Source organism: Artibeus jamaicensis, unplaced genomic scaffold (assembly GCF_021234435.1).
Source record: "Artibeus jamaicensis isolate MK-2021 breed Jamaican fruit bat unplaced genomic scaffold, CSHL_Jam_final contig_452, whole genome shotgun sequence".
Lineage (NCBI taxonomy): Eukaryota > Metazoa > Chordata > Mammalia > Chiroptera > Phyllostomidae > Artibeus > Artibeus jamaicensis.
The window spans coordinates 8496944-8510773 of NW_026521837.1; the positions used below are offsets into that span (position 1 = coordinate 8496944).

Genomic DNA, 13830 nt, shown 5'->3' on the forward strand with positions numbered 1-13830 from the left:
TTACCCTCTATTGAGTCTAAATTAGAGGCTTCTTAAGTAGCACATAGCAACACATCATCACATATTGTAAAAATGAAGACCCCTGCTGGAATCATAGGGTGGTAAATCTGGATAGAGAGCTTAGGAAAAGTATGTGGGGACTTTAGTAAATCCCTAAGGCATTATAGTCCAAGTATATTCCTGATTGTTCTATATAAATAAATATTGTCTATTTGGAACCACAGGGATGTTAAAGCAAGTTGGACATAAGTTTACCATTGTGAATCATTTAGGATTTCTTAGAAATTGTGGTAACAAGGTATTTGGATCAGGTTTAGAAAATGAGGAATCACAACTTCATTTATTGCCCCTAGATCACGAACAACTCATAATCCTTGCCCTTTTGGCTTTTTAATCAGAAGAATGGGAGTGTGACAAGACTTGGTTGGTGCAAGGGGAAAATAACCCTTGGAAATTAAATATTTTATAATGAGGATGAACCCTTACATAGCTTCTTAATTTAATGGATATTGAAGCAATTTAGGCAAAAGTTTGGTAGAGTCTGTTTGGACTTCTATGTGTTCAGCACTCTTAGTTTTTCACTGTCTATTAGTGCAGTTACCCAAGAGTTCAGGGAGCTTCAGGTATCTCTAGTCTCCTAGGATGACTCATCTTCAGTACCTTCTATAACAACTTGTAGGCACATAATAATTCTGATTCAGCTTGGTCAGAGAATTTGAGGGTTATTTTTCCATCAGAAGTGAAATTTTGTGCCCTTGTAATTTAGATAAAAGGTCTTGGCTGATTAAATTCAAAGGGGTTGAATCACAGAGTAGAAAGGTATGGAGGAGGGTGGTCCTGGGGTCAGTCATCTGGGCCAGTTTGGTGGGTAGGCTCCTTGTGTCTTGTTTGAATCCCCCACTATTTTATATTGGTTTTTTATTTTATTTTGCAGATGGTTGCTTTAAAATGCTGTGGCTTAGCATATGTAAGGTCTGTCCTGTATCTACTAAAGTTGTACATGTTTTTTTTTCATTTATTTTGATTTGAATTTTTCTGTGTTCATTTAGAGGGAGTATAGAAAGCAGCTTTTGTGTATGTTCCCAGGAGTCCCTTCCCTGAGGTCATTTTAGAAGTATGGAAGATGGGTTTAATATACGTTTCTTTGGAAACAGTTTTTTCCCCCAATTTCCTGTGTCTTCAAATATGTGACATGGGGCTGTGGGCAGGCTTGTTTAGGTCAGGTCTCCTGAAGTTTAAAATATTAAGGGGGCTTGTTTGTTGACTGAGGCCCTTGGAGCTGGAGGGCCATGGGTTTGGTGTTTTTTCTTTTCTAATTCTAAAGTATATTCTAAGTGTTCAGCCAGGATACAAACTTCATCAATATTCATGACTTCCCATTCCCGTCTGTTCAGCCAGTCATACTAGAAAGATCTGGGAAGAGGCCATGCAGAAAGAGGGACATGAGGACAAATTTATTTGGGGAAGTTGTTTCAGTAAAACCTGAGTATCTCAGAAATAAAGATTCAAATCTAGTTCTAAAATCTGCTACTGATTCATCCTTTTTTCATTGCAAGATCGAACTAGAGTTCAGTTTGTTCTTAGTGGAAATATTCTGAGAACGGCCCTTAAAAAATCTTGAGCTATTTTACAGGCTCATCTAGCATCTCTGGCAGTAGCTTGAGCTTCTGATTGCAGTTCCTCTTTAGGTTCCATCTAGCTTGACTCTAGCCATTTTGGGGACCTGCCATAATGTACATCAATAAGCATTGATCAGGGTTCTAAATTCCTCTGTAAAGTTTTTGAGAATCCTCCTTTGGTTTCAGGAAGTCTTTTACTGTGACTCATAACTCAGCCTTGGTCCATGGTATAAAAAAATGGCTTGGATTGGGGAATAAATTTAGGGGCATCCTTGTCTTTATCAGGATTTTCTGCTGGCTGAGTTTTAAAACAGAACTGATGCTCCGGCTTGGTGGTTCAATGTTTGGAACATCATCCTGTACACCAAAATGTTGTGGGTTTGATTCCTGGTCAGGGCACATACCTAAATTGTGGGATTAATCCCCAGTTGAGGCACGTACGGGAGGCGAGCTATAGATGTTTCTCTCTGAGATTGATGTTTTTCTCTCTCTCCCTTCCTTTCTGTCTAAAAAAAATCAATGAAAACATATTCTCAGATGAGGATAACAAGAGAGAATTGAGTGAAAATATATTCAGAATGCAAAGGGAACTCCAACAGTGAGTCAAGAATCTCAGGGTAGTTAAGAAGGGAAGTGAAAGAATGGGGTACAGTTGGAATTAGAGTTGATATGTATAGTGCCTTTTCTGATTTTTTAAAATTTATGTTGTTTTAACTGTGGAGTGGCTTTTTGTAATGACTGTTTAAAGGACACAGTTTTTGACTTAGAAGCTTATACTTCACCATACTAATCAAAGAATTCTTTTCATTTAGTGTTTGAATCTCTACCTTCAAAGGCTCTTCATAAGTATAAAACATCATCTAGATTATAAAAGCCTCAAAATGGCCACTGTATCTCTAAATTACCTTTGGTTATTTCTTGGCAATGTTTTAGGAATGGACAGTGGTCTACACCTTAATTTTTTATCATAAAAAGGGCAAGAATCCTAGATACTATGTCCCTGTTTTCTTTGGAGTGAGAGGTAGCCATTGTTTTTCTTTGTTAAAATAGTATTTTCTAATTCAAGCAGATTTACCATTTCTGGCTACCTGTGCACAGTTTGTGAGATCTTTAGGTCTCATTGTGAAAATCTGGGGTCTCTCACACCCTGATTCTTCCTTTTCTGGTAGGAAGGAATAGAACAAAAAACCTCAAAGAGCTCAGAATGCAACATAAGTGGAGCTCAATCTGAGAGAAGCTTCTGGGAGGTCCCAGAGAGGCAGCAGACCTAAAGAGTTCTGTGGGTGCCTTACCCTGTGTCTGGGCGCCATTCCTAGAATCTTCAGCAGGTTTCTTCAGATTCTATCCTCACTGCCAGTCTGTTCAATGACAACAGTATAGAATTTAGTGATGAGTTTGATGTCCTTCACTGAAGGGAAATCATCCATGGATTGTGGAGTGTGGTGCCTCACAAGCAATGGAACACTCTCCCTAAGGGATTATGGGTAGGAGAAAGTTCTTTAGAGCATTAGAAGAAGCGACTCAAAATGGAGCATGACTGGCTGGGAGGTTCTGTGTTCTAGGGGAAGGTGAGGGAGCTAGAGCTGAGTTGAATTGTGATTGAATATGTTAGGTTTTCTAAACAGCGAGGTGTGTCCCACAAGTGTGGGCTGACTTAAGTCTAGGTTTGTGATGTGTGTGAGGCCACTAAGCAACTCTATTTTGTGGAAGGCAGAATCCGGACTTCTCAAATGCATAAAAATATAAAAGTATATTCCCTGTCTTTGCACATTGGCCCAGCTAGCATTTAGGGAACAGGTCTGAACATTTAAATGTTTGTTAGTCTTAGTGATTCTACAAACTTTTCTCATAAATGTTTGGTTGGCAAATATATATCTTCACCTATCTATAATCTATAGTTATAGCCCTGTGGTTACTTTTGTCATGAAATATTTTACCTTTTCATTTATACAATCATTTTTTTTAAATAAGGGTATTCCAGGCACTGCAATTGTAACAGTGAGTGATAGGGAAGTTCCCTTTCTTTATAAACTTTATATTCTCATGGATGAAGACAGACAGTAAATTAGAAATGAGAGAGCCAAATAAGAGAATTTCACAGTGATAAGGCCCATGGTGAAAATAAGCAGAAAGATGGAATGAAGAGATGAATCAGGTGAAGAGGAGATCTTGTGCCTAAAAAAGACTCATCAGGGCGGAGGATGTTGCCCTTGAGCTGTAACTTGAGAGATGGGTCAATTGTTAACAACATTGGAACAAGCCTCTTGACAGAGGAAATCATATTATAAAGAATAGTTACCTTCTAATACTGCTCACTGCTTTAGGACTTCACGTTGTTTTGGGTCTTGTCCAGGCTGTACACATTCTAATCTATGCAGCACCACAAGTAAATTTACAAAGATAAAACAAACAAACAAACACACACACACACACACAGCTTACATTGTGTTATATTTAAAACTCACTCTCAATAGCTCAGTAGGCTTAAATGATAAAATTCACATTCCTCAAAGCAGCATCCATAGCTAATAAAATTATACCTTTATCTATTTATGCAATTTTAGCTCCTAGTGTTCCTAAACATAAACTTTTTATTCCATTTAAATTACTCCAACATACATTGCTCTATCTTGTCTCTATTGTTTACTGTTTTGGCTTGTTTGTTTTGTTGTTTGAACCATTTTATATGGAATAACCTCTCCCCTATAGTATGTCTTTCTTTTTGGGCCATGCTCCAATCTCATATCCTCAATATGACCACCCAAACTGGGAGTAATCTCTTATGTCTCAGAGCTTCTTCAGCAGTTTTTATTGTTCTAAAACCTGCTTCTTGTAGTGGTCAGTACTGTGTATCAGTTCTTGATACACATTGATATAGATGTGTAAAAATACTTGTATGTGTCCACATGTCCTGTACACTTACATATAACCAACCACCTTCTAATATATCTTTTCTGTATTTATTTCCATATGTCAAAAGATGATTATTGTATATCAGTCATCTTTTATACATTTATATCTCTCCAACTAAATTCTACCTTACTTTGGGGCAGGTACCATATTCTACATTTCTTGGATCTTATATTTATTTTTATCCATATTATTTAAACAAAGGAGCTTTTTTTTATTTTCTAAGATAAAAGGCTTTGAGATGTTTTAGTTTTCCATCACTTAAACTGCAATAAAATATAGAAATTTAAAAATAACAATAATAATCACTGCAGATTGACAAAATTCTGTTGGAGCAGTGTGCTTAGGACCTTGGATTTTAACTAAATGGAGTTTACACAGTACCAGGAGAGCCGTGGGAGACTTACTTATTACTTAATCATTTAATTTTTCTGAGGTTTTCTATTTGAAGAATACAAAGAAGAAAGAGTTGAGTAGAACTCTTATTTGTTATCTACTTTACAAAACCAAGGAAATAATAAAATTTAGCTCATTGATCTTCCCTCTTTCATATTGTATTTAATAGTAGAGTATAGTTAATTTGAAGTTGGAAGCCTGTAAGCATTTATAAATATTTATAAATATTTGCTATAAATAGCAAATATAAATATTTTAGTAAATTTTAATAGCAGTTTTGACTTAGAAAATAATAAATAAAACAGTTTTACATCAGTCCATGTTTTTTAAGTGTTCAAGCATTTTATATGTTCATATTAAATTTCATTTCATTTTGTTTTATTAATTTGATGCCATTCACTCATTTTTTGTTTTCTTCTTTTCAAGGCCCTGTGGAATCCTACATGCACTGAAGGTTTATTTAAACCAGTACATATTTCAACCTAGGTTAAATCAATATTTGGCCATAGGAATGTATCAAGAATTGGTGACATATTAAATGTTGAATATAATCAATTTTCCATTATTCTATGTTAGCTATTTTTCAGAGTATGTATAACAAATGTTTCCATTCCAAATATGCATTTTTTGCATTTGTACAAATTGCATAAAATGTTTATGGAAGTTTTAAGTAACACATTCCTATCTTATTCTTATTGTACTTTTAAAACAAAAATAGACTTTTATTTTAAAATTATATCTATGTGCCACTATTCTGAAATGTAATATTCCACTTGGCAGTACATACTTTTTGTTCAAGTGTCTCATTCATATCATTTGTCTCTGGTTGTAGTCTTTGTTTAATTTTACATCTTCTATGGGCATTTGGTAAATTATTTAAAATGTTTCAAGTTTCTGCCATCCAAGTGTGAGTTTCTACTGAAGAACTAAATGGTCTCTATTTTTTCTTGCGCTGAGATAAAAAGATGAAAGCAATATGTCTTCAAATGGAATAATGAAGAGGTGTATTCTAACTACAGAAAGTCAAAGAACTATGGCTAAACAAGTGAAGAAACTTTTTTGGATGTAAATCTTGCATCGAGAAAAGTTTCTTGAATGTGTCATGAATGAAAGCCTACCTCCTGGACTTGGCATCTCCACCTGATTTTGGCCTGTGCCTGTTTGCTGACTTTCTATAATAGTTCACTGTGATTATCCAGTGTCTAGGAGGCAACAAGTCACCCTTGAATGCAGTGGTTTATTTCGAGGATGAGTGATGGAGCCCAGGAAGTGCCTTAGTGTTGTGGGTGAAGTTCAGGGAAGCAGAACAGTTGCAGAGCTGAGAAGAGAAGCAATGAAATAATCATGGTGAATGGTGGTATCATTCAGAAATATGTTATAAAATTTCTTAAATTATTTGAATTACTATGTAACATATAATAACATGATCAAAAGCAGGGTTTAAACAACAATATTAAAATAAAATAATAATTATTTATTTACATAAAAGCATTTTATGTCTCCGTGTTGATTTTGCCACTTAAAGCAGCAACTTTTATTATTCCAGATTCAAAACCCTGTTTCTCTAACAGTTTTTAAGAGGTTATTCTTCTATCCTATTCCTTTCTCTTTCTTTTTATTGTCCTATTTTATATTTGAAATCTTTAAATGTAGGCAGTATAACAAACCCCATCACCTACAATAAAGAACTTCCTTGGTAAGATTTTTATCAACTCAAAGGGTAAATATCATTTTGAAAAAGAAAGATTTCAATTAAAGATATTTTGACTGGGATGCAAAGAAAAAAAACCCTTTGTATTAGCAAATAGATTAAGTCAATAAAGAAAGGTACTTTTTTGCCTCAAAAGCAATGTAGCAGAAGCTATCAATACACTCTAAAAACAAAAACAGAGCAAACCAAAAAAAGACACCTACCTCAAGTGGTACAATTCTATGATTTCTCTTTAACATCAATAAGACATTTCAGTGCTGCCAGCTCAGAAAACAGGTTTTGTTTTCATGAAGAAGTATATTTGGATTTTCTCACAATCTTGATTATGTAATGTGTCCATTTAACTATAAAATGTTTTGTATTTATTGATTACATTAAAAGTGAATTAAAATCAAGGATAAACATGGGGGTGTTGTTATTGTTTTTAGATAAATGTGTAAGAACCATCGTCATTGCTATACTGTATCTCAGGGTGTAATGAAACTAAGGTTGATAATTATTCCCCAAAGAAGAAGGAAGATGCATCAAAGGGTATCTGCCTGTTGCAAATAGTGCAACCTTAGTATTTACTGTTGCAAGGAAACACTGTGCTTGACAATCATGCCTGAATATTTATGCTTGACCATCGCCAACTAAAAATAAGAGATGGGAAAGCTTAACTATATTCATTTTCCAAATAAGAAAAGCAGAATTTGAAAAGGTTGAGTTACTTTCTCAAGAGACTTTCTAACAGGTGTCAGAGCCATGGATTGTGCTCAGGTATTCCAGATCGAAGGTCAGGATTTTGTTCGTCTTCCTGATTTCAGAATACTTATGGATTGCGTGATTGCAAAACTCAATACAACAAATTATAGATGATTTCAATATTACACATGCAAATATTTAGGTAATTTTATACTGTATATGTGTTATATTATTAAAGCTTGAATTTCTCTAAATCTATGTATGAGTCAAAAATAATTTTGATGGTTTATCATGTTAATGGTTAACTGTCTAAGATATGTAATATATAAGCTAAGAAAATAATTTTATGATAGTAAGAAGTATTTATTTAAATATAGAGAAGTTCTAAGAAGGAAAACCTGGACATCTTTTCTAGATACTTTTATAATCATTGACACATAGTTTATCTATATTTAAAATGATTCTGAAATTTTAATTTGTAGCACCCTGAAATATATACATTTTAAATGTTTTTATTTATCACATTTTAAATATAGGCAACTTATTCTTCTTGGTTAAAATTATGACATACGCTTGTTTTAAAAGATATTTGGTAATTCTAAAATAGTATTTATTATGCACATATGGATTTTCTTATGACACATGAAAACTTCCTTGCTAAACTGTTTGAAATTAAATAATTTTGCATAACCACCTAAATTTGATATTGTTTTAAGTATTGTTTATTTAGAAAATAAAATGTACTTCCTTTCCCACATTTAATTGGATGCTAGCACTGTCCAAACTGGAGGCAGGAATGTCCAAACTTAACAAAGAGATGCTTTTCATGGTTTGTATTTTGTGCCTATTTGTCCTTATAGGACTTTCTAAATATAGTTCCAGCCTATCTTAATTTCTTATGTATAATCAGTCTTTCTAAAAATAAAAAAAAAATCTCTCTCTTTCTTGGTACCTTTTGGTAACAGCAATCACCATTATGATATGCTGGAACCATTAAAAAAAAACTGTTAATAGTATTTCATATATTTTCAAACAAACCAATTTCATTTGAGGTATACAGTTGAAAGATGTTCACATGTCAAAGGTAGATTGACATATGTGTCCTCCATTGAAAAGAGCTGATATTCTTGACGTTAATAAGCACAGGGGACTGTGAGATTGTTCTGTGCTTCCTATGGGATATCTGTTGAGTATCTGAATTTGCATCATGCATTTATACCACTACTTATTATGGAAAAGAGTAAGGTAGGCTGTAAAATGGGGGAAAGAGAAATATAAACACCCTATTTTTAACCCCAAATCAAACATGGAGTATATCTACTGGGTATTCTCTTACCTTCACTGTGTGAAAACTGCTCTCTACTTTCCTGTTTTCCTATGTAGTGATGCTCAGACAGGAGGGTTATGAACAGGAGGCTCAAATGATAATGAGATGCTTTTTGGAAACTGTTCCTAACACCTGAAAGCTATTCATTGCATCTTTGAGTTATAAACATTGTGGTCAGAGTACACACATGTAGGAAAGGACAAATGCATGCTGAGTACACACACATATGAAAGGACGAATGCACGCTAAGGGGGATTGCAGTAAGGGTGAAGTCATTGTGCCATACCTCCCTCTAAGATTTAGTTTAGTTTTTTTTCAAGTTTTTAATATTTACAGAAGTGTAAGTCTCGAGAGATGAAGGAAGTGTTCCTGCACCCTGTAAGGAAGAATAGTGGGTAGCTTGAACTTTGATAAACAATCCGAAGGCATGCAGACTAGTACATTTTGAATGTAATGATCAGGGAGAATGAATAAATGTATTGCCTTTCTGCTCAGGCTCTCCATTGAAGTTTTTTCTTCATAAGACCTAAGGATTTCTGACCTGAAAAAAGATGTATGTGTACTTTTTTTGATTGTTTGTTTTTTTACTAACAGAAGCAGTGAGACTTGAGAGAACGTGTGACTTCATTTGGTAATAAATGCGCTACCCAGACACTAATTTTCTTTGAATTATGGCTTGTACATGTTTTAAGAAGTTACTGTGTTAACTGTAGATTTAGAGGTCCACTTATATTCGTACAATTTTATACAACATGTGTGTTTTGGGGGATCTTTAGCATCTGGCTGCCATTTGGGTGTAGCCACATGAATGTTACAAATAGTTTCCTGAAAATTAATGACTGGTTTCTTGAAAACTACCTCATGTACTTCAGTAATGCAAATAAAATAGGAGTAAAATTTTATATCCATAAACACACACTATATTTAGTTTTATAATGTTTTATCAGAAAGTAGTCTTCAGAAAACAAAACAAAAACCCTGCTTTTTTGTATTAATATGATTTAAAAAGCAAAAGCATCTAATAGCAACATGTCATATGTACATTAGAAATTTATTGTTGATTTTTAATGAAAGAAGAATATGCGTGGGGAGCTAACCCAAAGAATCAGATTGTCAAATCGGACTCACACAAATCATAGATCTTACCCTAATACCAAGCTTTTATAATTTTCCTAAGTTCTGCAAGTCAAGCTCAGGTGGAAGTGGGGCAGGTCTGCGTGGTGAGGGCAACTCTTCCAGCTCTTTTATCCGCCCTGCACATCTGTGATCTGACACAGAGCAATACCTTTGATTTCAAAGAGAGGTTTTTGTGGAGTTGCCTCACACAGCAGGAAAAAGATCCATCCATGGAACACTTGCATTTTATATCCTGTCAGTGGGACATTTTTCAGGGAGCCATGCTCATAAATCCACAGATTCTAAGTTTATTATTCAATACATAAATCCTTAAGCAGGATTTGCCATCAAAATACCCTTAGATCAAGACTCTTCCTCAAGCAGATACTATTAGTCTATTTTCCTGGAGATCCCGTTTTCTGTCAGTCAGTGTGATTAGGTGATGTTCACCTGCTCTGTTTCCACCATTCACTTGAGAATGATAGTCTATTGGAATGAAATGGTAATCCTAATGTCCAATTTTTAAAATTTTTCTTCAATCGTAAGTAAAATGACGGTGTATAAGAAAAATATTTTCTGATCCTAGATTGCAGTTATTTTGTCTTCTGTATTTCAAATCTTTCGAAATACACTTTGAGGCCAAAGATAGAAATATTGCTTTTCCTTGGAGAGTCTTTAAAAGTTTTGTTTTTTTCACTTAAGGTAGGATTTCTGGGATTGCAGTTTTTGAAGGTCAAGACTGTTGTGATTCAGCTATGGAAAGATTTTCTGGATGTATACTATACTGCATAGGAGAAGAGACAGTTCTTTAAATGTTATCTTTGATAAAAATAATAGATTGATAATATTTAAAATTATAGGTATTTACAATATATTGTATTCATTTGTTTCATACAAATGTACTCCATGTGGCTAGTTAAAATTGAATATATTCTATTTTTATGTTTTCTTATTTTAATTATGCTGTATGCATAGCTGTAATATTTTGTTGAATATAAAATGCCTGGTCTTAAGATATTTTGAATGTAGGTTTATTTATGTTAAAGAATCTCTGTTGTTTTATATTTCATTTTGTTCTACTTGGTTATGTATCACATGTACAGTAGAAAAATTCCATAAAACACATACAAGAAAAACTAAATCTAGTATTGGCAGCCCCGTTTACCTGTTTTCTGCTCCTCCGCACAGACCGTGACATCTGCCCTCTAGTCTCAGTATCTCCTCACGTCAGTCCCCTGACTCACAGAACTGTGTACTCTCAGATTGCTCACGTGAACAAGAAACCAAGTTTCATATTCCCCGCCCCATCCCGGACTCATTCCCGGGCTTCTCCAGGCAACGCAAGAGTGACGGGCTATAAATACATTGGGTCTCACATTTCCCCCCAGAAGTGGTATGTTACACCTCTACTCCTATTTTATTGGCCCAAGAAAGTTAGTCAGTCAAATGGTCACAGCTAACAAATGCCAAGGGCTCAGGGAGGAACTAACCAACCACTTGCCTAGAAGCGGGGAAACCACAAAAAATGGGCGAATGGCACCAATTGCTACAATTGTATCTTTTCTGTCTCTAAATTAATCTGGTTTTAACTAAAATGTGAAAAGTCATTATTTGGTACATATTCTGACATAGAAATCCTCTAATTCCATTGAAGTTATTCACAAAAACCTAATTTGTTTTTTTTTTAAATAAAGGAAATAAAGTTTATTGGTCACTTGCTCCATGCCAGACACCGTTCTAAGAACTTCAGAGGCATGTTCGACTTCAGCCCTCACAAATTACGTGGGCTGATGGCTCAAATTCAAACAGCTGGTACATGGCAGAGCCAGGATTTATTTTGTTTAATTAATGAATTAATTATTTTAACTTTTAATTACTGTTGACATGCAATATATATTAGTTTCAGTAGTATGATATAATGCTTAGATGTTTATATCTTACGAAGTGACCACCCTGCTAAGTCTACTCATCCAACACCCTGCATAGTCATTCTAGTATCACTGACTAAGTCATGTGCTCTGACTAGGAACCAGCAACTTATTGTCTGCAGGCCAGTGCTCAATCCACGGAGCCCCACCAGCCAGGGTTGTATGCTATTTTGATTACTACAGCCTTATATTATAGTTTGATATAAGGTAGTTTACCTCCAACTCTGTTCTTTTTTCTCAAGATTGGTTTACTATTTGGGGTCTTGTGGTTCCATATAAATTTTTTGATTATGTTTTCCAGTTTTGTGAAAAATGTCATAGGTATTTTGGTAGAGGTTGCACTGAATTTGCAGATTGCTTTGGTCAGTATAGACATTTCAACAATGTTAATTCTTTCTATCCATGAGCACAGTTTATGCTTCCATTTCTTTGTATTTACTTTAATAGTTTTTCTTTTGATGTCTTATAGATTACTGAGTATAGGTTAAATTTATTCCTAGGTATTTTATTCTTTTTGATGAAGTTGTAAATTGGATTGTTTTCTTAATTTTAAAGTATTTCTGGTAGTTCAATATTGATGTATAAAAAATGCAACCAATTTCTGATTATTAATTTTCTACCTTGGTACTTTACTGAATTAATTAATCAATTCTAATATATTTTTGGACTCTTTAGGATACTCTCTATATAGTTTTATATCATCTGCAAATAATGACAATTTTACTTCTTTATATATATATATTTGCTTCTTGTATTTTTAAAGTATTTTATTGATTATGCTATGACAGTTTTCCCAATTTTACCCTTTATTCCCCCCTCCACCCTGCCCCCACAACCCTCCAGAATCCCCCCTCCTTAGTTCATGTCCATGGGTTGTACATACAAGTTCTTTGAGTCCTCTGTTTCCTGTACCATTTTTATCTCTCCCCATCTATTTTATGCCTACTAATTATGCTTCTTCTTCTCGGTACCTTTTCCTCCCTATTTCTTCTTTCCCCCTCCCCACTGAACTCTCTCCATATGATGTCCATTTCTCTGATTCTGTTCCTGTTCTGGCTGTTTGCTTGGTTTTTGTTTTCATTGTTTTTTCTTTTCTTTTAGGTTCATTTGTTGATAATTATGAGTTTGTTGTCATTTTATTGTTCATATTTTTTTATCTTCTTTTTTCTTAGATAAGTCTCTTTAATGTTTCATATAGTAAATGCTTGGTGATGATGAACTACTTTAACTTGACCTTATCTGGGAAGCACTTTATCTGCCCTTTGATTCTAAATGAAAGCTTTGCTGGGTAGAGTCATCTTGGATGTAGGTCCTCGCCTTTCATGACTTTGGATACTTCTTTCCAGCCCCTTTTTGCCTGTGAGGTTTCCTTTGAGAAATCAGCTGATAGCCTATGGGAACTCATTTGTAGGTAACTGTCTCTTTCTCTTTCTGCTTTTAGGATTTTTTCTTTGCTTTTAATCTTGGGTAAGTTAATGATGATGTGCCTTGATATGTTCCTCTTTGGGTCCAACTTTTTGGGGACTCTCTGGGCTTCCTGGACTTCCTGGCAGTCTATTTTCTCCACCAGACTGGGGAATTTTTCCTTCATTATTTATTCAAATAAGTTTTCAATTTCTTGCTGTTGTTCTTCTGCTTTTGGCACCCCTATAATTCAGATATTGGAACATTTCAGGTTGTCCCAGAGGTTTATGAAACTCTCTTCACTTTTTTGAATTCTCATTTCTTCATTTTGTTACAGGTGCATGTTTGTTTTCCTTTTTGTTCCAAATCATTTATTTGACTCCTGGTTTTCTTCCTGTCACTGTTGGTTCGCTGAATATTTTGCTTTATTCCATTTGGGGTAACCTTCATTTGTTTTTTCATTTTGTGAGAAAGCTCAATCAGTTCTGTGAGCATTGTGATCACCAGGGCTTTAAGTTCTTCAGCAGAGAGGTTGGCTGTCTCCTCATCACTTAGGTCTCTTTCTGAGGCTTTGCTCTGTTGTTTCATTTGGGCCCTATTTCTTTGTCTCCAAGCAGCTGTTAAGTTGTAAGGGGGAGGGGTGACAGAGGGAACAAGGCAGCTCACCTGCTCTCTCTAGCCCCGCTTTCCAACGGACCCTTGTGTGTGAAACTGGGAGTTTCTCCCACAGGGGCA

The 13830-nt window shown here is 34.8% G+C and overlaps 1 protein-coding gene across 5 annotated transcripts in view; it reads left to right on the forward strand.

Moving 5' to 3' along the window:
* The window catches only part of CCSER1 (coiled-coil serine rich protein 1), a 1291789-nt gene that overhangs the window by 703282 nt on the left and 574677 nt on the right, over positions 1 to 13830 (forward strand). The window contains exon 10 of one of the 5 annotated variants that reach the window (XM_053666410.1): positions 5352 to 6358. The exons of the other annotated variants lie outside the window; for them this stretch is intronic. Coding sequence (XP_053522385.1) covers positions 5352 to 5411 — 60 coding nt within the window. The 3' untranslated portion in view covers positions 5412 to 6358. Of the gene's footprint in view, positions 1 to 5351; positions 6359 to 13830 lie in introns of those variants that run through there. 5 annotated transcript variants of the gene reach the window in all.